General features: G+C 48.4%; 2 protein-coding genes across 2 annotated transcripts; one reads left to right on the top strand and one right to left on the bottom strand.

Annotated features, from left to right (window-relative positions):
- Nucleotides 1-3,031: 3,031 nt before the first annotated feature.
- On the top strand, nucleotides 3,032-3,585 carry LOC137815458 (uncharacterized). The gene is made up of 2 exons (XM_068618583.1): nucleotides 3,032-3,409; nucleotides 3,499-3,585. The coding sequence occupies exons 1-2, from the start codon at nucleotides 3,032-3,034 to the stop codon at nucleotides 3,583-3,585; spliced, it is 465 nt and encodes a 154-aa protein (XP_068474684.1).
- Nucleotides 3,586-20,284: 16,699 nt separating this feature from the next.
- On the bottom strand, nucleotides 20,285-21,247 carry LOC137815426 (uncharacterized). Its single transcript, XM_068618563.1, has one exon. It carries the CDS (start codon nucleotides 21,245-21,247, stop codon nucleotides 20,285-20,287), a length of 963 nt encoding a protein of 320 aa, XP_068474664.1.
- Between the last annotated feature and the right edge of the window lie 1,410 nt (nucleotides 21,248-22,657).

Below are 22,657 nucleotides of genomic sequence, written 5' to 3'. Positions count from 1 at the left end.
GGTGCCTCATCTAGTGGTGCTGCTAATCTTGAACAAGATGAACCTGCTGATATGGATGTTCAAAATGAAGATCCACCTGAAGATTATCAAGATGTTGGACCAAGTACTGGTGCTGGAAATCAAGGAGAAAGGATGCAATCCATGTCTTCTTTTGAAAGACTCACGGTGAATAGGCTTGATAGCTTTGCTGAAAATCAAAGGAGCCTCCATGATCTCTGTGTTAGTAATTTCCAAAGGATTGACATCAGGTTTGACAACATGGATGCAAGATTCATGACTCTGGATGAATAGATTGAAGTTGTCCAAAACCAAATCTTTGATCTTCAGTTTGCTGATGAAGAAGAATGAAGGAAAAACAACCGATTGGTTATCGAAACAATCGATTGTTTTTTATGGTTATATCTGGTTTTTAAATTTCTTTCTTTCTGTTGTTGCTGTTTTAATTCTGATGTAATCAAAACAATATCTTGTTTTATCTCTTCTCTTTGTCTATTTGTGAAGAGAAATAGGGGGAGATATATGTTATGTTTAAGTTTCATTTTTTATTTGTTAAAACAGTTTGGGATGAGTAATATTTTCTAATATTTAGCTCTGAAGTTTATTATTGTTTATCTGTGCTAACCAAATATCAGAAGTTCTATGCTTTGTTCAAAACTGTATTTTGCAGGAACTGCTTCAGATTCAATCAGGTACAACACAAGCATCAGGGATTTGTCTTCATCAAATAGGGGGAGATTGTTGAACGAAGTGGTGTTCAAGCTTTGAAGAATCCAAATCCTTTGAAGGATGTTGAAGCCTCTACTATGCTTGATGTTGTTGTGCTGGTTTAGCTTAGTTTTGGGGTAGTTTGGATGTTGTAATCCACCCTTTGATTAAATCTAAAGCATAGGCATTCTCAATCTTTGTGAAAGTAAAATGTTTTCAAACTAAGTTAAAACAACCGATTGTTTTGTCGAAACAACTGATTGCTTATACTTAGGTGTTTTGAGAAAAAGATTGAAAACTGTTTTTAAAATGGTTGAACTATTAAGAACCAAAACAACCGATTGATTCGAGGAAACAACCGATTGTTTGTTTTGGGACCATAACAGAAAAACTATTTTATCTTTGACTGAGCTTTAAATGATTTAACTGCTTACGCTCCAGTTATTAAATGCTTTGACCAATCTTTAAATGCAATTTAAGAGTTTGTTAAGACTTGATACCAAACTACATCTTTGAATAAATTCAGAAAAATATATTTGACAATTAATCTTTGACAAGTTTTTGCTAAGAGTTTTTGAGTTTTTCAAAGAGTTGAGATTGCTAAGAGTTTGTGATTGATCAAAGTGTATGGAATAGGATTCTGCTTGTATTGATTTCAGATTATCTTCTATAACAAGTGTAATCCTTGTACTCTGTTGAACAAGTATTTGTTTCTGTGTTTTGCTGAGATTGGCTGTGTGTTCTTGAGGGGATCAAGATCAGCAATCTTAGTGTTGGTGTGTTGACCAAGGAGAGTGTGTTTCTTGAGGTGTTCAAGGTCATTCTCTTGGTTGTTGTGTAAGTGATCAAGGTGTGATTACTTAGTGGATTTCCCCAGGGTTCTGAGAAGACTGGATGTAGCTCTGGGTTTGGAGTGAACCAGTATAAACAACTGTGTACAATTTCTCTATCCCAGCTTCATCCCAACAGCTGGGCATTCGTTAGGGCATACCAAATCATTTGTGCACACTTGGGACATCCAGCTTCGGTGGACGTGCTCCTTTATCCGTTCGAGGCCAAGAACCCAGGCGATCGTCTATGGGTCAGCCTCAATGGGGTTGCTGGGAGGTCCATCCTCTCCATCTTCCAACAATCCTATAAAGACTGGAAGGGGAAGTTCGTGCGCGCTTGCTGCAATGACCAAGACCCCACTCTCCTAGACGGGTTTCCCTTGTATTGGGTGGACAAGGGAAAGAAAGAGACTAGCTTCAGGAGGGCTAGAGGGCCAGAAAAGATGGAGGAGCTCGACAAAGACCTATGCAACTTCTGGAAAGGAGTTGCCTCCTCCAATGTAACGTTGGGCACCTCCTCCATCATCGGCTATGAATTTCACGAAGGCCAACTGGACGTTCATATAGGTTTGTCCTTCCCTCCTCCCCGAGTTCCCTTTCCTTGAATTCGCGTCACCTTGCCTTTTACATTGATGTTGTCGTTCTGATTCGCGCGTAGTCTTAACTAGCTAGTCCATGCATTGATTCACACTGCTTATTTTCTTGTGCATCATCAACTGTTTGAGTTGGACTGGTTTGTGATTGTTGGCTTCTCTTGTGCAGATATGATGTTGGGGAAAGGAAGGATGGCTGAGCTGCGCTCCATAGCCAAACTTCACAATTTGGCGGCGGGCTCCCAAACCGTTCCAAACTCTGTTGCAGAAATCGCTGCCGCCCAAGGCAAACCTCCGCCAGTTGGCCCATCCACTGTCGCTGCTCTTCCAGCCCCCGAGCGGAAGAAACTACCACTCAAAAAGGCTAAGAGGAAAGCCCCTAGGGTGGTGTCATACAAAGAGGCTGACGAAAGCACCGAGGATGGGCTAGTCTGCAAGAGGAAGAGGAGAGCTGTAATGGAACCACCACCAGCTGAGGGCGCCACCTCAGATTACGTCGAGAACCCCCCGAGCGCCTCCACGCCATTCGAGTCCGCTGGGGACGTTCTTGCTTCAAACGCCTCGGTCGCTGAAGCTGTACCTGAACAACTTGCTGATACGCAAGCTTCTTCTCAAGCCGCAACAGAACTCCCGCCTCACCACCCCGCCTCAAGGCTCCCCTCGCCATCCAACCTTGCAAGGGTGGTGGTGAGAACCAACCTTCACCTCCTCCCTCAACTCCAGCCCTTCCAGGAAGCCTTGAAGTCTTTCACCGCGTGCCTAAACGCCATGGTCGACGAGTGTCTTCCTCAAATCGTCGGTGAAGGGCTAAAAGACTCCTTGGACAAGTTCAAACTCGATAACCGCATCCGTTAGGAGGAGGCGAGCACCGCGAGAGCCGAAGCTGAGAAAGTCAAATGTGACATGATGATGCAAGGGCTCGAGTTCTCGCGGGTGGAAAACGGTCTCAATGAAGAGCTCCGAAGTTTGCGCAAGGACAAGACTGAACTGCGCCGGAAACTACACGACAAACTTCAGGACGCCGTCGAGTTGGAGAGCAAACTCGTTCCTATGAGGGAGCGAATTGCAGAGCTGGAGGAGGCCCGAAAAACTGACGCGGAAAAGATGGCCAAGCTGGAGAAGAGGTCGACCGAGAGGGAAACCCTTCTGGGGAAAGTTGAACAAGATCGGGACAAGGCCTCCAAAGAACTAAGCGAAACTACTGCCGAGCTTGCCCAAGTTCGCGAAGAGAACAGCAGGTTCAAGAAGAAGGTCGACAAGCTTGAGCTTGAAATTGCCCAGGTTCGTGAAGAGAACAGGTGGGTTCAAGACAAAGATCGACGAGCTTCAGCTTGAAGCTGTCCAAGTTCTTACCTCTGGCTTTGGAGCAGTTCGCTTGCAAATTTCCTGATCTTGACCTCTCCGAGTTTTCGGTGTACAACGAGGTGGTGGATGGCAAGATCATGCCTCCGACTTAATTGCTGCTCCCATCCGCCACTTCAACTTTACCGCCTTTGAATCTCTTGTATTTAACTTCGATTTATATGTAATAACTTTCATTTTGCTCAAACTGTTTGATATACATGTGTATATATATGGCTTCTAATTTTATCTGTTGTGCGATCACCTGGTATAACTGGCTGGTTTTTACTCAACCCAATGTACTTCGCACAAATTGGTACTTAATTCTCTGGAAATCACCTTAACTTAAACAAACTGTTAGTCTATAGCAATAACGTTCAACGCGAAATCACTTACTGGGCAATAGGGGCGCAGGTCGATCTTAGTATCTGAAATCTCGCTCGCCTGATCTGCCAAGGGACAAGCGTATTTCTACGTTATCGCCCAAAACTTCGCTGATTTGGCTCTCGCCGTGTAATCCTCTTTTTATTTCAATCTCAAAGCCATAGGCTTTTGGCGACGCCATTTTCCTTTTGACTGAAAACGTCCCTTGCGGGGCCGCCTCATGATTTATCCTTTGCTCATCTAGAAGGAGAGATGCCTCTTGGATCTCCCTCTACCTTCCCCGAGTCTTTAACCTGAGATAGCTTAAATCATTGTTCCCTCATCTGGGGGTAGAGCCGCCTTTCGGATCCTTCTCTACCTCCCTGAGTTTTAGAACAATGATTTAGGTGGTGAGGTGTCCTCTGCGAACCTTCCCCAGCCAACCTTTAACTTCTTTTTTAACTGGCCTTACTAGGTCAATATTGATGTTTCACTCAAGGGAAAAGGCGTTCTCATCAACCTTCCTTTCCCATACTTAAGATCATTAACACCCCTGACTTTTCAGCTTTATCTTGCCTGAACTCACTCGAGGGTGAGAAGGGCATTTCCTGATGCCTCAACTTGCCCAGGGGTTACATCTCCTCCTCCCCTGGATGCACTGAGGACTTTCAAACTTGCCTCAATTTGCTTACGCAAAGAGGTCTTGTAATCTGCTCTTGCCTGTACTCGCTCAGGGCGAGGAGGACTTTAATCTTTTCTCGCCTACACTTGCTCGAGGCGAGGAGGTCTTTTTAATCTCTTCTCGCCTACACTCGCTCGAGGCGAGGAAGGTCTTTGTAATCTCTTCTCGCCTACACCCGCTCGAGGCGAGGAAGGTATTTTTAATTTCTTCTCGCCTACACTCACTCGAGGCGAGGAGGTCTTTTTAATCTCTTCTCGCCTACACTCGCTCGAGGCGAGGAAGGTCTTTTTAATCTCTTCACGCCAGATGGCGATGAGAACTTAAAAAGTTTTATACTTGTGCCTCCGATCGCCGGGTGGCGGTGAGGACTTAAAAAACTTTATTCTTGTGCCTCCGATCGCCAAGTGGCGATGAGGACTTAAAACTTTGTGCTGGATGCATGCGATCTGAATTCACCATTGCTTTAAATTACACAAGGACGATAAAGTCTCTTTCCGAAAACTTAAAAAACGATGAGCATGCAAACTTAATAACTGGGAAACTTTGATAAACTTCGAAACCCTCTTTATTGGGTGGCCTCGTTAAAAACCCTCCTTAGGGAAAAAAGAGTGCCCCCTTGAAAAACTGTTTTAACTGAAACATCTTAAACAGTTCGAGTTAATTGCTACTTACAATGCTTTAACTGTAATAAAACTTGAGATGGGTGGTGTACCGACCAGGTAGTTGGAAGTGATGACGTGGCAGCAAGCGATAATATAGGCATGTTGAGCGGAACACCTGGCTGGCAGAAGGGAAGTACATCGGGAAGTCTGTGTAGTCGCCAATTGTTAAGTTGGCGTTCTCCGATCTCTAGCATATCTAACCGGCGGTCACCAGGCTTGTGTCATAGTCGCCGTATGTGAGCTTAGGCGACCAAGTGGTCAGAGACCGCCGAAAGGGGCACATCGCCGAAGGATCAGGAAGGCTTGCTTAAGGCTTTCAAAGGGCACGAGTACGAAGGACGAGGTTATCAGGTGGTCATTCCCTAGCCAGAGGTCGAGGCAAGGGAACAGTTTACCAGAACATGCACGATGTGCAAGTAAAGCAGATCGTGATAGCAGTAGGCGAGACCACAAAGAAGGTGTACATGGTGACACCCTGTACTCGCCGCTTAAGGGGTCGCGCTCCAAGGAAGCTGTAGTTACTCCTCGCATGAGTAACTTAGTCGAATAGCTTAAAGAGTAGAGGTGACGCTCAAGTAGAAGGTGGCTCCAGATGGTGACACGTGTACAGCTGGATGTGAGCCACGTGTCCAGAGGTGTAACCGTCAGGAGAGAGAAAGTGCTCAGGTATATAAGGAACTCTAACGAACTTCTGAGGTACGCGCGTTTAGAACACTTCTTTACGCTTTTGAGAATACTTGAGTACGCTGAGAGAGCATTTGCACGGTTCCTTGAGTTTTAGCTTTTCTCTCTTAGTATTTGGTGATTCCGTCACTGACTTGAGCGTCGGAGCGCGATCGGCCGCAGCGGCGCCACTCTGTCTTTTTCAGGTTCTTGCGGAGAATCGAGGTGTGCAGGACGGAAGCTAACGTGGTGCGAAGCTGATCGAGAGAAGATACCTTTGACGTGGCAAGACTCTTGCACTCGAGTCAACCAGCAGGATCATCAGGCGCCCACCGTGGGGCCTTGTAAAACCTGTTTCTCATCCACAGCGTGAGTTCTTGAGGTTTCTGAGATTTTTGTGTGGTTATGTGCTGGTGCAACCATTTCCGGCGTTTTCCACCGATTGTTTGCGTTTCCATTCGGTGTATCGGCATTTTTACCGTTCGTTCGAAGTTTTAATCGGTAGATTGAAGTTCTTCACCGTTCGCTTGAGTTTTGTTCAGTGAATTGATGTTTTTTCCTGTTCGTTTGAGTTCTTGTTCGGAGAGTTGAAGTTTTTCGCCATTAGCGGGAGTTTCAATCGGTAAATCGAAGTCTTTACCGTTCGTTCATGTTTCTGACCGGTGAAACGGGTGTTTTGGTGGAGAAGCAGTAGGTCACATAACCAATTTCCAGCAGTTTTCGAAGCTTTTCGTCGACCAGTACATTGTGAACAAGGCGCCACCTAGGGTGTCTTATGACTTGTTCGATTTAAGGCAGTACCAGGGAGAGTCCCTCAGGGACTATTTGAATCGCTTTAGAGCACAGATGGTCCGCTCGCCTGCTAAACACGAGGAGATGCTGGTATACGCCTTCAAAAAGGGCGTGCTGCCGGGACCTTTCTGTGAGGCGCTGATTAGGGCCCACCCCACCACGTTTGTTGAAGTTAGGCGACTTGCGGTGGCCCACATCGCCGACGAGAGTGAGGTCGCCGAGAAGAGAGGGAGCCTGGCCCCTGCTAGGCTACAAGCCCAGACTAGAATCCAGCCGTAGAGGGTGCTGGAGACGATGGCGGCCAAAAAGGATCAGAGGACTCGCCATCCTTATGATCCAAGGAAAAACAAGGGAAGGGGCCCAAGGCACCCTAGGGAGTTCAATCGCCCACCAAAGTACAAGTTTGTCATGGGGTTGGCGGATCTGATCGCCATTCCCAACATAGCAGCCAGGCTTAAGGCGCCTGAGAAAGTGGGTGACAAGGTGTTAGGACCAAAACCAAACGCCTGGTGCGAGTTCCACCAGAGTTTTGGTCACACCGTTGATTCGTGTTTGGCCCTGGGATACCAGCTCGACGACCTGGTCAAGAGCGGTTTCTTGAATGATTACCTGCTGGACAAGAGGACGGGGGGTGCGTCGAGCTCTCAGCCGGCGAGTAGTGAGGGTCAGCAGCATGAGATGCCCACTCATGGCGAGATCCACACCATCGCTGGAGGTTTCTCGGGTGGTGGATGCACTGCATCACAGAGGAAGAAATACGCAAGGTCTGTAATGACGATGGACATGTTCGAGGATCACTCCCCAGATGTGGACATTACGTTCACAAAGGAGGATCTTAGGGACGTTGTGCCTCACGACAACGATCCCATAGTTATCTCGCTCGTCACGGCGGGAAGGAAAGTCCACCGGGTACTGGTGGACCAAGGAAGCTCGGCAGATGTAATGTTCTGGCCGACTTTCACGCAGTTGCAACTACCCCTTGACCAGTTAAGGCTCTATGGAGGATGCTTATATGGGTTCGCTGGCGACCAGGTGGAGGTCAGGGGGTACATCGAGTTGAGAACTACGTTCACGAACGAGGCGGCCTCAAGGACGGAAAAAATCAAGTACCTCATCGTGAACGCCCCCTCAGCGTATAACATTCTGTTGGGGAGACCGACCCTCAACAGAATAGGAGTTGTGCCCTCAACCCGGCACATGAGGGTTAAGTTACCATCAATGGAGGGGGTGGTGATCACCATCAGATCTGACCAGAAGGAGGCGAAGAAGTGCTATGAAAATAGCCTCAAGAATAGAAGGTCAGTAAGTTACATCACCACGACGCAGCCTCCCGGTGTGAAGCCCAGGCCAACAGAATGGCGGGTTGTTGATGCGGCGATGGAAGTGGCCGCCGGAGGCGATGTCACCATGATAGATGATGAGGCTGAGAGAGAGAGCGTCTGACGGGAAGAAGAAGCGAGAAATCGCCCAGAGGAAGCGAGGGAGTCGGGAATCGCCAGGGCGGTGATTGCCAGGGAAACCAGACCCAAACTCGTCGAGGAGTGGCTCGAGAGGGAGATCGGGGGCAAGGTCTTCAAGCTGGGAAGATATTTGCAGGGTGAGCTCCAAGACCAGATCGCCGAGCTGATAGAACGGCATCTGGATGCTTTTGCATGGTCTGCTTCAGACATGCCGGGGATCGACCCCGATTTCCTGTGTCACCATTTGGCAATGGACACACAGGTCAGACCAGTGCGACAGAGAAGAAGAAAGTTTAATGAGGAGAGGAGACAGGCGATTAGGGATGAAACGCAGAAGCTCCTCGCCGCAGGCCATATCAGGGAGGTCCAGTACCCTGAATGGTTAGCTAATGTCGTACTGGAGAAGAAGAGCAACGGGAAGTGGCGCATGTGCGTCGACTTCACCGACTTGAACAAGGCTTGTCCAAAGGATTCATACCCTTTGCCAAGCATAGATGCCCTGGTCGACAATGCAGTAGGGTGCAAGTTGCTGAGTTTTCGGGACGCCTTCTCGGGGTATAATCAGATAAAGATGCATCCTATGGATGAAGAGAAAACTGCCTTCATGACTGAAAGGTCGTGCTACTATTACAAGGTGATGCCCTTCGGGCTGAAGAATGCGGGGGCCACGTACCAAAGGTTGATGGATAAGGTACTTGCATCGATGCTGGGGAGGAATGTGCAAGCGTACGTAGATGATATGGTCGAGACCTCGTTGGAGAAGAGCAAGCACGTCTCGGATCTGAAGGAGTTGTTCACCACGATCGCCAAGTTCAGATTAAAGCTAAACCCCGAGAAGTGCATTTTTGGCGTGGAGGCAGGGAAGTTCTTAGGTTTCCTCTTAACTGAAAGGGGAATAGAGGCAAATCCTGACAAGTTTGCTGCCATCTTGGCGATGGGGACCCCGGCTACCGTAAAGGAGGTGCAGCAGCTTACAGGTCGGATGGCCGCCCTGTCTCGCTTTATATCAGCTAGTGGAGAGAAAGGCCACCCGTACTTCCAATGCTTAAGGCGAAACAACAAGTTTGTCTGGTTGAAGGAGTGCGAGGAAGCCTTCGTGAAGCTTAAAGAGTACCTGGCGAGCCCGCCGGTTTTGTGCAAACCCTTAGTAGGAACCCCTCTCAGGTTGTATTTTGCTGTAACTGAGAGGGCGGTGAGTGCGGTGCTCGCCCAGGACCAAGATCAGGCCCAGAAGCCTATTTATTTCGTCAGCAAGGTGTTGCAAGGCCCAGAAGTAAGGTATCAGGCCTTGGAGAAAGCTGCACTGGCGGTAGTATTTTCGGCGAGGAGGTTGCGCCACTATTTTCACAGCTTTACAGTGCTGGTGATGACCGACCTGCCCATCCAGAAAGTCTTGAAGAAGCCTGATGTAGCTGGGAGAATAGTGAAGTGGGCGGTGGAGCTGTCGGAGTTCGACATCAAATATGAGCCTCGAGGACCGATCAAGGGGCAGATTTTCGCTGATTTTGTGGTCGAGCTCTCGTCAGAAGCAGCACGAGTTGAAGGGGACGATTTTCGTTGGGTACTTTCGGTGGACGGATTGTCTAACCAGCAGGGTAGCGGTGCTGGAGTCATTCTGGAAGGGCCCAACGGCGTGCTGATACAACAGTCCCTGAGGTTTGCCTTCAAAGCTAGCAACAACCAAGCAGAGTATGAAGCGTTGATCGCCGAAATCTTGTTGGCTAAGGAGATGGGGGCTAGGGTGCTGATGGCCAAGAGTGACTCGTTATTGGTCACAGGACAAGTAACAAGCGAGTTCCAGGCCAAGGATCCACAAATGGCGGCTTACTTGGAGTATGTGCAGGAGTTGAAGGGCTCCTTTGCCTCGTTCGAAGTGGTGCATGTGCCTAGAGAGCAAAATGCCCGAGCTGACTTGCTAGCCAAGCTCGCCAGTTCGGGCAAGGGGGGTAGGCAGAGGATAGTGATCCAAGAAACTCTGAAGACGCCTAGAGCATTTGTGGCAGACCACCTGGTTCTTCAGATAAGCAAGTCGACGGAAAAAGCGGCGAGGAGTCACAGGTCCTTGACCCAGGAGACCTTGAGATCGCCGAGAATAAGAGCATGTCGGGGGGAGAGGGTGAACATGACGCAGGTCTGCGCTACGCATAAGCCAGACACGTGGATAACACAATACCAGCGCTGCCTGGCAGATGGCCTTCTCCCGCTGGATCCGACGGAGGCTAGGAAGATAAAGAAGAACTCCATCAAGTTCACCATGATCGATGGCGAGCTGTACAGGTTTGGGATCACACACCCACTCATAGAATGCGTACACGGAGAAAAATGCACTAGAATTATGGCCGAGCTCCATGAAGGTATATGTGGGAGTCACGTCGGGGGACGAGCTCTGGCTGCAAGAACTCTCCGTGCAGGTCATTACTGGCCAACGATGAGGGAGGACTGCAAGAAGTATGCACAGTGTTGCAAGCAATGTCAGCAGCACGCCGATTGGCACAAGGCGCCTCCAAAAGAGTTAAAGTCAATTTACAGCCCATGGCCATTTCATACTTGGGGAATTGACATTCTGGGACCTTTCCCATTGGCGGTCAGGCAGATGAAATACTTGGTGGTGGCGATTGAATACTTCACCAAGTGGATCGAAGCGGAACCAGTAGCCCAGATCACCGCACACAAGATTGAGAGCTTTGTATGGAAGAACATCGTGTGCCGGTTTGGTGTGCCTAAGCGCCTGGTGTCAGACAATGGGACTCAGTTTGCAAGCCACCTACTGAAGAAGTTGTGCGAAGAGGTTGGAATACAACATGTGTTTGCATCCGTCGAGCACCCACAGAAAAATGGCCAAGTAGAGTCTGCCAATCGGGTGTTGCTGAGAGGTTTGAAGAGAAGGCTAGAGAAAACTAAGGGATCGTGGGCTGAGGAGGTACCCCGCATAGTTTGGGCGTACCATACCACCGAGCAGTCAGGAACCCACGAGACCCCGTTCAGCTTGGTCTATGGATGTGATGCAATTATTCTAGTTGAAATCCAGGAGAGCTCGTCGAGATTCCAGAACTTTGTGGCGGAAGTCTCGAACGAAGAAAGAAGGTTGAATCTGGATTTACTGGATGAGGTCAGGGAAGAGGCAAGGGTAAAGGCTGAGGCAGTGAAAAGGAGGATTGAGCGAAGGTATAACTCGAAGGTGATGCCAAGGCAGTTTAGAGAGGGCGACCTGGTGATGAGGAAGGCCCATCAGTACGAGATGGAGAACAAGTTATCGTCTAAGTGGACAGGACCGTTCAGAATAACCGAGGTGCTCGGGAACGGCGCCTACCGCTTAGAGACGTTAGAAGGAGGGGCGATTCCTCGCACCTGGAACGCCACACACCTCAAGTTATATTACAGTTAAAGCTTTGTAAGTAAAAACGAACATGAAGAGATTTTTTACAAGCTTTCTGTTAAAATAGTTTGAAGGGGGCACTCTTTTTTCCCTAAGGAGGGTTTTTAATGAGGACACCCAATAAAGAAGAGTTTTCAAAGTCTAAAGCTTCTAAGATTGCATGCTTGTTGTTTCGAAAGTTTTAGAAAAAAGACCTTATCACTTGTACGTGATTCAAGGCAAGTTCAAAGTTATGCTGCATGCTTTCTATATAAAAGTTTTAAAGTCCCCATCGTCTTTCGGCGATTAGCGGCATCAGTGAAAAGTTTAAAGTCCCCATCGTCTTTCGGCAATTGGCGGCATCAGGGAAAAGTTTTAAAGTCCCCATCGCCTTTCGGCGATCGGCGGCAGTAGTTAAAGTTTTAAAGTCCTCATCGTCTTTCGGCGATCGGAGGCACCAGTGATGATTAAAGACCTCAACGCTCTCGTGCGTCTTGAGGCGAGAAAGAGTAAAAGACCTCCTCGTCTATGAGCGAGCGAAGGTGAGAAAGAGAAAAAGTCCTCAGTGCATCCAGGGGGGAGGAGATGTACACCCTGGGCAAGTTGAGGCGCCAGAAAAAGTCCTTCTCACCTCCACAGTGAGTTCAGGAAAGAAAAAGTCCTTCTCACCTCCGAGTGAGTTCAGGCAAGAAAAAGTCCTTCTCACCTCCGAGTGAGTTCAGGCAAGAAAAAGTCCTTCTCACCTCCGAGTGAGTTCAGGCAAGAAAAAGTCCTTCTCGCCTTTGAGTGAGTTCAGAAAAGATGAAGTCCTCCTCGCCCTTGAGCGAGCGCAGGCGAGAATGAAAGAAGTCCTCCTCGCCTTGAGCGAGCGCATGCGAGAACAGATTGAAAGACCTCTCTGCACAAGCAGACAGAGGCAAGGTTAAAAGTCCTCAGTGCATCCAGGGGGGAGGAGATGTACGCCCTGGGCAAGTTGAGGCACCAGAAAAATTCCTTCTCACCTCAGAGTGAGTTTAGGCAAGATGAACTGAAAAGTCAGGGCCCAGCAATCCCGTTCAAACTGACCCAGAGGCGATCTCCAGGGTTCTTTGCCTCAAATAAGAAGAGAAAGACGTCGACTGAGGCCGGTAACAATAAATGTGCACAAAGAATTTGGAATGCCCTTATAAACGCCCAGCTGTTGGGATGAAGCTGGGCGGGGGCGATATTGAGCTCGGTTAGCAGCTCTCTCTCGAAGCGGGTAAAAGGAAGCCTAAGCTTCACTTTCTTGAACACGGTGGTGTAGATGAAGCAGAACAACTCGTCGTTGCTCCCCTTATCGTCCGCGCAGACCGGTTCACCCGGGAAGCAGGGCAGCACGGCCACCTTGCTATCATGTTCTTTATGGAAGGAAAGGTCGGGTTGGTCTCCTTTCCTCAATCGGTGCATGTCAAGCTCGGTGTTTATCGAAGAAGTCTCCTTTAGCAAGGTTGGGGTGGCCCAAGGATAGAGTTCTTTATAGTCTCGTGGGGGAAGGGAAGCTCCTCCGGCGACTGGCGGAGTTGCCTAAGTGGGATTGGCGTGAGAAGAAGTAGGCCTCTCAGCCTGGTTAGAAGGAGCACCAGATGCTCGTGGTGGGTTGCGCGCTGGTGGAGGATTTGCCCTAGGAGCAACCCTACGCGCTTGGGGTGGAGGGTTTCGTGGCGAGGAATGAGGGTTAGCGGTGGACTTCGGGTGAGCCATCACAAGAACTGCAAGGGAAAAAGAAAAGGGATGAAACGAAGATCACAGAGAACGACTCGATTGAGGACGAAGGAGGAAGAACGAACGAACAAGAGTTCGCTGGGATGAACGTGATGAAAGGCGAAGCTCTAGGTTAAGAGAAAAGGAGAAAAGGAAAAAACAGCCCACAACGTATGCTTCAGACAGATAATGGATGTTGCAACCCGATTAAAATGCAGCAAATTTCCATAGAAGGAGTAAAAGGGTTACCTTTTTGTGATCGGATGAGTGTTGAAGAAAGTTGGAGATTGAGAGTGACGAAAAGCTTCGTGGTTCGTAGAGAAAATACTTAGAACGTTTGAGAGTGCAGAAAAATGATGGAACAGTGGAAGCGCAAAGGGTTTAAGGGTTTTTCGAACGTTTTCGGAAGCGCAAACGGCAGCTGAAGACGACCGTTGATGAAGCCACGTGTCGAGTGATGGAAAAAGAGGTTGGTGGAGCGTCAGAAAAGCAGAGGGTACGGACGTACGGAAATCCGTACCAGTGCCACGTAGATCGACGATGACGTGACCTCTTAGTCTTTTCGCTGGTCAAGTCTCAGCTTAAGACTGGGGGGCTTGTGTACCGACCAGGTAGTCGGAAGTGATGACGTGGCAGCAAGCGATAATATGGGCGTGTTGAGCGGAACACCTGGCTGGCAGAAGGGAAGTACATCGGGAAGTCTGTGTAGTCGCCAATTGTTAAGTTGGCGTTCTCCGATCTCTAGCATATCTAACCGGCGGTCACCAGGCTTGTGTCATAGTCGCCGTATGTGAGCTTAGGCGAACAAGTGGTCAGAGACCGCCGAAAGGGGCACATCGCCGAAGGATCGGAAAGGCTTGCTTAAGGCTTTCAAAGGGCACGAGTACGAAGGACGAGGTTATCAGGTGGTCATTCCCTGGCCAGAGGTCGAGGCAAGGGAACAATTTACCAAAACATGCACGATGTGCAAGTAAAGCAGATCGTGATAGCAGCAGACGAGACCACAAAGAAGGTGTACATGGTGACACCCCGTACTCGCCGCTTAAGGGGTCGCGCTCAAAGGAAGCTGTAGTTACTCCTCGCATGAGTAACTTAGTCGAATAGCTTAAAGAGTAGAGGTGACGCTCAAGTAGAAGGTGGCTCCAGATGGTGACACGTGTACAGCTGGATGTGAGCCACGTGTCCAGAGGTGTAACCGTCAGGAGAGAGAAAGTGCTCAGGTATATAAGGAACTCTAACGAACTTCTGAGGTACGCGCGTTTAGAACACTTCTTTACGCTTTTGAGAACCCTTGATGGTAAGAATCAAATAAAGGAGGCTTTTATTAATGGAGGAAGAGGACATCCACCCTCACATTTGAAGTTCTTCCTTCTAGTCTTCTCAAAATTAAAAGAAGACATAAAATAAAGATGAGGCCCAAGCTTAAATAGCGGTGCTTCCTTTGTAAAATTCAGATTGGAATTAATCTAAGAAAACTCTACTCAAATTTTGAGTGAACTTTGGAGAGCTTTTGGAGCCTTCTTCTCTAGTCTTATCTTGATGGATCAATGGAGTCCTCAAGTGGGGGCATCACTCTCATCTAGGAGCATTCCACACTTCTAGTGGCGAGATCATCCATCATCCTTCCATCTTCATGAGCAATTCTCTTCTCCTTCCTTCCTTCTTTGTTAATTCCATGTCTTAGCTTGTTCTTTGTTGTTTTTAGTTCTGCATTTTCGGATTTAATGTGTGTAGCTTCGGTTCTTTTATGTTCTTTGCTGTCCTTCATCTTATTCTCTTCTTTTTCCAGTTTTTGTTCGGTTCAATTTACTTTCTAGCTTTCAAATTCAGTTTGCTTAGCTTTTGTGCCTTTTTGTTCGGTTCAATTTGACTATAATTGGAGCATCCTAATGAGTTTGGGATTTGGTACTAGTTTTTGATGAGTTCTTGTCTTAGAACAATGATCCAACTCTAAGAAAAGTGCCTCTATATTGTCCAACTCAAGGTGATTCCTAAGAAGGTCAAGAACCTTTCTCTATATGGCTAGTGGAATCACATCATGTGGTATCATGAGTCTTAGGTTCATTCTTGTTTAATTGTTGAGTTGTGTGCACTTTAATTTCAAGAACTCTTTAATTTTTTGCAATTTAAGTTTCTGTTTTAGAATTTTACTTGAGTATTCTTGCTGTTTTTCTTTTACACCAAGTGCTTGTGAAAAGGTTTATGGCACTCATTCTTCTTATGAGTATGGTTGCTCTTTTGGAATGGCATTATCCTTCCTAGAGTTTACCTTAAGCTTCCTTTCACTTGTTGTTAAAATTTGTGATGTGTCTTTTAATTTTGTAATCATGTCAAGTTTTGTCTTAGTCATGTTATTCCATAATTGTCATTACTTCTAGTAGTACTTTTATTGCTTTGATTGTTTCTTGCTTTAGTGTCATATAATTTTCTGAATTGATATTGATCCTTTGTGCATTTTCTTTTTAGAATTGAGTTCATACTTGTATTCTAGACCTATACAAGTTCCAATACATCATTTTCCATTATGTCTTTGCTAGTTCATAATTCTGTTTTTCATTCCTATTAGGATTCCTCTGTTTCTGAAAAAGTGTGCTTACTGTTTTCCTTATTGCAATTGATTTACTCACTGGAAAATTCTGAAATTCTGGATTTGTGATATTCAAAGTGTTAGAAAAGAGTAGAAAAAAGAATCATTCAAAAATTCAAAGTACACAAAAAATGATAAATAAAATAAAAAAAAGTGTACAATTTTGCCGAAAAGAATACGGTAATCTGGCAGCGATTTTAAAAAATTTATCTCAACGGTTCCTTGAGTTTTAGCTTTTCTCTCTTAGTATTTGGTGATTGCGTCACTGACTTGAGCGTCGGAGCGCGATCGGCCGCAGCGGCGCCACTTTGTCTTTTTCAGGTTCTTGCGGAGAATCGAGGTGTGAAGGACGGAAGCTAACGTGGTGCGAAGCTGATCGAGAGAAGATACCTTTGGCGTGGCAAGACTCTTGCACTCGAGTCAACCGGCAGGATCAGGTGGCGTTCCAAGTGCGAGGCGCCCCTCCTTCCAGCGTCTCCAAGCGGTAGGCGCCGTTCCCGAGTGCTTCGGTTATTCTAAACGGTCCTATCCACTTGGGTGACAATTTGTTCTCCATCTCATACTGGTGGGCCTTCCTCATCACTAGGTCACCATCTCTGAATTGCCTCGGCCTTATTCTGGAGTTGTACTTGCGTTCAACTCTTCTCTTTACTGCCTCAGCCTTCACCCGTGCTTCCTCGCTGACCTCATCCAGCAAATCCAAGTTCATTCTCCTTTCTTCGTTCGAGTCTTTCGCCACGAAGTTTTGGAATCTCGACAAGCTTTCCTGAGTTTCAACTGGAATCATCGCATCACACCCATACACCAAACTAAACGGGGTTTCGTGGGTTCCCGATTGCTCAGTGGTATGGTAAGCCTATACTATACGGGGAACCTCTTCAGCCCAGGACCCTTTGGCCTTCTCCAACCTCCTCCTCAACCCTCTCAACAAGACCCGGTTGGCTGACTCCACTTGCTCGTTCATTTGTGGGTGCTCCACAGAAGCAAACACCTGTTGTATCCCAACATCCCCACACAGCTTCTTCAACAGGTGACTTGCAAACTGAGTCCCATTATCTGATACCAAACGCTTGGGCACACCAAATCGGCACACAATATTCTTCCACACGAAACTCTGAATCTTGTGCCCGATGATCTGGGCTACTGGCTCTGCTTCAATCCACTTTGTGAAGTACTCGATCGCCACAACCAAATACTTCATTTGCCTGATCGCCAAAGGAAAAGGTCCCAGAATATCGATTCCCCATGTATGGAACGGCCAGGGGCTGTAAATTGATTTCAGCTCTTCTGGAGGTGTCTTATGCCAATCGGTGTGTTGCTGGCATTGCTTGCAACACTGGGCATATTTCTTACAATCTTCCCTCATCGTGGGCCAGTAATAGCCTGCGCGGAGGGTTCTTGTTGCCAGAGTTCGACCCCCGATGTGACTCCCACAAATCCCATCATGGAGCTCAGCCATAATTCTCATGCACTTCTCTCCATATACGCATACTAAAAGAGGATGTGTGAACCCGAACCTGTACAACTTGCCATCGATGAGGGTGAACCTGCTGGAGTTCTTCTTTATCTTTCGAGCCTCCGTCGAGTCCATTGGGAGCACGCCATCCATCATGTAGCACTGGTAGGGTATCCATGTATCTGGCTCATGGATAGCGCAAACTTGCGTCATCTTTGTCACTCCCGCTGGGTGTGCCCTAACTCTCGGCGTCCTCAATGTCTCCTGAGTCAAGGATCTATGACTCCTCGCCGACCTTTCCATTGACTTGCACACTTGAAGAACCTGGTGATCTGCCACAAACGCTCGAGGTGTCTTCAAAGTTTCTTGTATAACGGTCATCTGCCTGCCCCCCTTGCCCGAACTGGCGAGCTTGGCTAGCAAGTCAGCTCGGGCATTTTGCTCTCTTGGCAATGCACCACTTCAAACAAAACAAAGGACCTCTTTAAATCTTGCACATACTCCAGGTAGGCCGCCATCTGCGGATCTTTGGCCTGAAACTCGCCGGTTACCTACCCAGTGACCAACAACAAATCACTCTTGGCCAACAACACCTTTGCTCCCATTTCCTTTGCCAACAAAATACCGGCGATCAAAGCCTCATACTCCGCTTGATTGTTGCTGGCTTTAAAGGCGAACCTCAGAGATTGCTCTATTAACACACCGTTGGGTCCCTCCAAAATGACTCCAGCCCCGCTGCCCAGCTGGTTAGACGACCCATCCACCGAGAGCACCAAACGAAAATTATCCTCGGCGCTCTGCACTGTTTCAAAAGATAGCTCGACCACAAAGTCAGCGAAGATTTGCCCCTTGATCGGTCCTCGAGGCTCATACTTGATATCGAATTTCGACAACTCCACCGCCTATTTTACCATCCTCCCAGCTACATCTTGTTTCTTCAAAACCTTCTGGATGGGTAAGTCAGTCATTACCAACACTGTAAAGCTCTGGAAGTAATGGCACAGCCTCCTCGCCGAAAATACAACCGTCAGCGCCGCTTTCTCTAAGGCCTGATACCTCACTTTTGGGCCCTACAACACCTTGCTAACAAAATAGTTGGGTTTCTGGACTTCATCTTGATCCTGGACAAGCACCGTACTTATCGCCCTCTCAGTTATGGCAAAATATAACCTGAGGGGCGTTGCCACTTGAGGTTTGCACAGAACCGGCAGGCTCGCCAAGTACTCTTTGAGCTTCACAAAAGCTTCTTCACACTCCTTCGTCCAGACAAACCTGTTATTCCTCTTCAAGCATTGGAAGTACGGGTGGCCCTTCTCTCCACTGGTGGATACGAATAGAGACAGAGCGGCCATCCGGCCCGTGAGCTGCTGCACCTCCTTTACAGTGGCAGGACTCCTCATCGCCAGAATGGCGGCACATTTGTCGGGGTTTGCCTCGATTCCCCTCTCCGACAAGAGAAATCCCAGAAATTTTCCTGCCTCCACGCTGAAAATACACTTCTCAGGATTCAGTTTCAGCTTGTACCTGGCTATTGTAACGAACAACTTTTCCAGATAGTGACATGCCTGCTCTTTTCCAGAGATGTTACGACCATGTCGTCAACATATACTGCAAATTCCTCCCGAGCATAGGGGCGAGCACCTTGTCCATTAGCCTCTGGTACGTGGCTCCCGCATTCTTCAGCCCGAAGGGCATCACCTTGTAGCAATAGCACGACCTTTCCGTCATAAAAGCAGTCTGTTCCTCATCCATGGGATGCATTTTAATCTGGTTGTATCCTGAGAAGGCATCCAGGAAGCTGAGCAACTTACACCCTGACGCACTGTCCACCAGGGCATGTATACTTGGCAAAGGATAAGAATTCTTTGGACAGGCTTTATTCAGATCCATGAAGTCAACTCACATTCGCCATTTCCCACTGCTCTTCTTGACCAGAACGACGTTGGCGAGCCATTCTGGATATTGGATCTCCCTGATATGGCCGGCTGCAAGGAGTTTATGCGTCTCGTCCTTGATCGCCGGTCTCTTTTCTTCGTTGAACTTTCTCCTTCTCTGGCGGATTGGCCTGACCTGGGGATCCATTGCTAAACGATGACACAAAAAATCGGGGTCAATCCCCGACATGTCTAAAGCAGACCATGCAAACGCGTCCAGGTGTCTACTTATTACCTTGGCGATCTGGTCCTGTGTCTCGCCATCAAAGGTTTTCCCCAGCTTAAACGTCTTGTCGGTGATCTTCTTCTCAAGCCACTCCTCGACCGGCTGAGGCCTCTTCTCGCTGGCGATCAGCGCTCTCGCAATACCTGACTCCCTGGCGATCTCCGGGCATTTTTCTCTTCCTCCACCCGAGCGGCGCTCTCGGACTTCGCCTCGACATCCTCCATTGCCACATCGCCCTCAGCGGCCACCTCCAACGCTGTATCCACAACTCGCCGGTCTTCCTGCTCAGGTCACACACCAGGGGGCGGCGTTGTGGTTACATGGCATACCGATCTCTTGTTCTTGAGGTTGTTTTCATAACACCTCTTTGCCTCCTTTTGGTCAGAACGGATGGTGATAACCACCCCTTCCATTGATGGTAACTTGACCTTCACGTGCCTTGTTGAAGGCACAGCTCCTGTCCTGTTGAGTGTTGGCCTTCCCAACATGATGTTGTATGCCGACGTAGCGTTCTGAACGTTGTCCTTAACTCAATGTACCCCCTGACCTCCACCTAATTACCGACAAAACCGTATAAACAGCCCCCATATGGCCTCAGCTGGTCAGGGGATAACTGTAACTTTTCGAAAGTCGGCCAAAACATCACATCTGTCGAGCTTCCTTGATCGACCAGCACCCGATGGACCGTCCTTCCCGCCGTAACAAGCGAGATTACAATAGGGTCATTTTCATGAGGCACAACATCCCTAAGGTCTTCTTTAGTGAACGTAATGTCCACGTCGGGTGAGTGATCCTCAAAAACCTCCATTGACATCACAGACCTTGCATACTTCTTTCGCTGCGATGCAGTACACCCACCACCCGAGAATCCACCAGCGATGGTGTGCATCTCACCGTGAATGGGTACCTCGTGCTACTGTCCCTCACTGCCCGCCGGTTGGGAACCTGATGATTGCCCCGCTTGCTTCTCTAGCAAGTAATCTTTCAAGAACCCACACTTGACCAACTCGGCGAGTTGGTATCCCAAAGCCAGACACGATTTGATAGAGTGGCCAAAGCTCTTGTGGAACTCACACCACGCGTCTGGTTTTGGTCCCAACACCTTATCCGTTGTCTTCTCAGGCACTTTGAGCCTGGCAGCAATGTTCGGGATGGCGATCAGGTCAGCCAATCCCATCACGTACTCGTACCTCGGCGGGCGATTAGTCTCTCTTGGCCGCCCCGGTCCCTTCCCCTTACTATTCTTTGGGTCATAAGGATGACGCATCCTTTGATCCCTCTTCCCCGCCGCCGCCTCCATCACCCTCTGCGGCTGGATCCTCGTCTGAGCGCGTGGCTTAGCTGAGGCCACATTTCCCCTTTTCTCGGAGACTTCGCTCTCAGCGGCGATGTGAGCCACGACACGTCGCCAGATTTCAGCGAACGTGGCGGGGTGACTCCTGATCAGCGATTCACTAAAAGGCCCAGGCAACACGGCCTTCTTGAAGGCATGTACAAACATTTCTTCATCCTTACCTGGCAAGCGGACTATCTGAGCTCCGAATCTGTTCAAGAAATCCTTCAGAGACTCCCCTTGATACTGCCTCACGTTGAACAGATCGTAAGACACCAAAGGCGGTGCCTTGTTCACTATGTACTGCTCAACGAACATCTTGGAAAACTGCTGGAACATGGTAATGTGGCCAGTAGGTGAACTGACGAACCAGTCCAGCGCTGTTCCACTAAGAGTGCTCATGAACACCTTGCAGTAGACCGCGTCTGACCCTCCTGAGAGCATCATCTGAGTGTGAAACGCTGTGAGGTGAGCCTCAGGGTCCTCCACCCCGGTGAAAGATGCTTTCACCGCTACCGTATTTGCAGGGACCACCGTGTCCATGATCTCCTAAGAAAACGGCATGGGAAAGCTACGCCGTGGGGATGGGGGTGCAGATCTGTCCCCAATCGCACGCTCCTCCCGTCCCTGAAGAGCTTTACGCAGCTCTTCGTTGATCCTGTTGAGCTCTTCATTCCTAGCCTGTGAGGCCACTAGTGCCTCGTGCATTCTTTCTTGCTCAGAACACGATGCAGCTACGTTCTCTTGCAACGTCCTCATCATCTCCATCACCTGCATCATAGACACAGCGTCCTCTTCGGTTGACGGCGCGACTGAACTGGACCGTGTTGTCCTCATCCTTTCTCAGCAAACTCAGCAACTCAAAGGAACTCCAAACGAACGGTGAAAACTCCGAAAACCGACTGCGACATCAAGCAGTCGAACAGAAAATGCCAAAACTTCAACAAACTCGAACTGTGGTTGCGAATCACCTTTTAAACGGCCCAACGGTGGACGCCAGATGATCCTGTCGGTTGACCAAGCGCAAGAGCGATGCCTCGTCACAATATTCCTCATCAGCTTTGACACCACGTGCCCTTCAAGTCCACACCACAGATTGTCTCCCTGAGAACCTGAAAACACAAGATGGCGCCTCTGCGGCCGGTGGCGCTCCGACGCTCAAATCAGTAACAAGAACACCCAAAAACTGAGAGAAAAGTATACTCTGTAGAACCGTACTAAAGTGCACTCAACCCAAAACAATGAGTCGTAATGAACGTACCTCTGCAAATTTTGTTAAGTTTACCTTTATAGCTAGTTTTTTTTTCTCTCTCCAGGCAGTTACGCTTTGGATGCGTGGCTCGCATACAACCCTGCACGTGTCACCATCTGGGCTGGGGTAGCAGGTAGTACCCAGCCCTACACGTGTCATCATCTGAGCTAGGATAACTCGAGCGTCATTTCTATATTGCATCCAACCCTACACGTGTCATCATCTGGGTTGGAGTAACATGTAGCATCCAACCCTACACGTGTTGTCATCTGGGTTGGGGTAACTTGAGCGTTATTGCTATGTAGTAACCAGTCGCACGGCCAAGTCTCCTATTCAAGGAGTAATCTAGCACGTAACACGCTCTGGAACACCACCTGACAAGGCGAGTATCGGATGCAACAAAGTACACCATCTCTGTGATATCGCTTGTCGCAAATGCCACCCTCCTTATTGCTACGCCATGCATGTTCTAGCTGAGGAAACCTTGCCACCAAGAATGTCCACTCTGGGAATCCTGCCGTTGGTGAGCAAGTTGTTCCCTCCCACTGACTCGACCTTCACGCCCCATGCTGGCGTAACAATCATCTTACTGAACTTACACGCTTAAACTTACTCTTCTGAGCCTCCAACAGCTTTAACTAAGTTTACTGGGGAACCCGCCGATGTACTCCTTGCGGCGATGTCAGATCACCTGATCTTCC

The sequence above is a fragment of the Phaseolus vulgaris genome, chromosome 10 (assembly GCF_000499845.2).
Source record: "Phaseolus vulgaris cultivar G19833 chromosome 10, P. vulgaris v2.0, whole genome shotgun sequence".
Classification (NCBI taxonomy): Eukaryota; Viridiplantae; Streptophyta; class Magnoliopsida; order Fabales; family Fabaceae; genus Phaseolus; species Phaseolus vulgaris.
Note: the sequence above shows the minus strand (reverse complement) of the source record. Positions and strands in the feature narration are given on the sequence as shown.

Excerpts from the sequence above, each read along its gene's own strand:
- LOC137815458 (XM_068618583.1), top strand. The coding sequence starts at position 3,032 with ATGATGATGCAAGGGCTCGAGTTCTCGCGGGTGGAAAACGGTCTCAAT. Across the intron at positions 3,410-3,498 it reads TTGAGCTTGAAATTGCCCAG|TTCGCTTGCAAATTTCCTGA; the intron begins GTTCGTGAAGAG and ends GCTTTGGAGCAG.
- LOC137815426 (XM_068618563.1), bottom strand. The coding sequence starts at position 21,247 with ATGGACACGGTGGTCCCTGCAAATACGGTAGCGGTGAAAGCATCTTTC.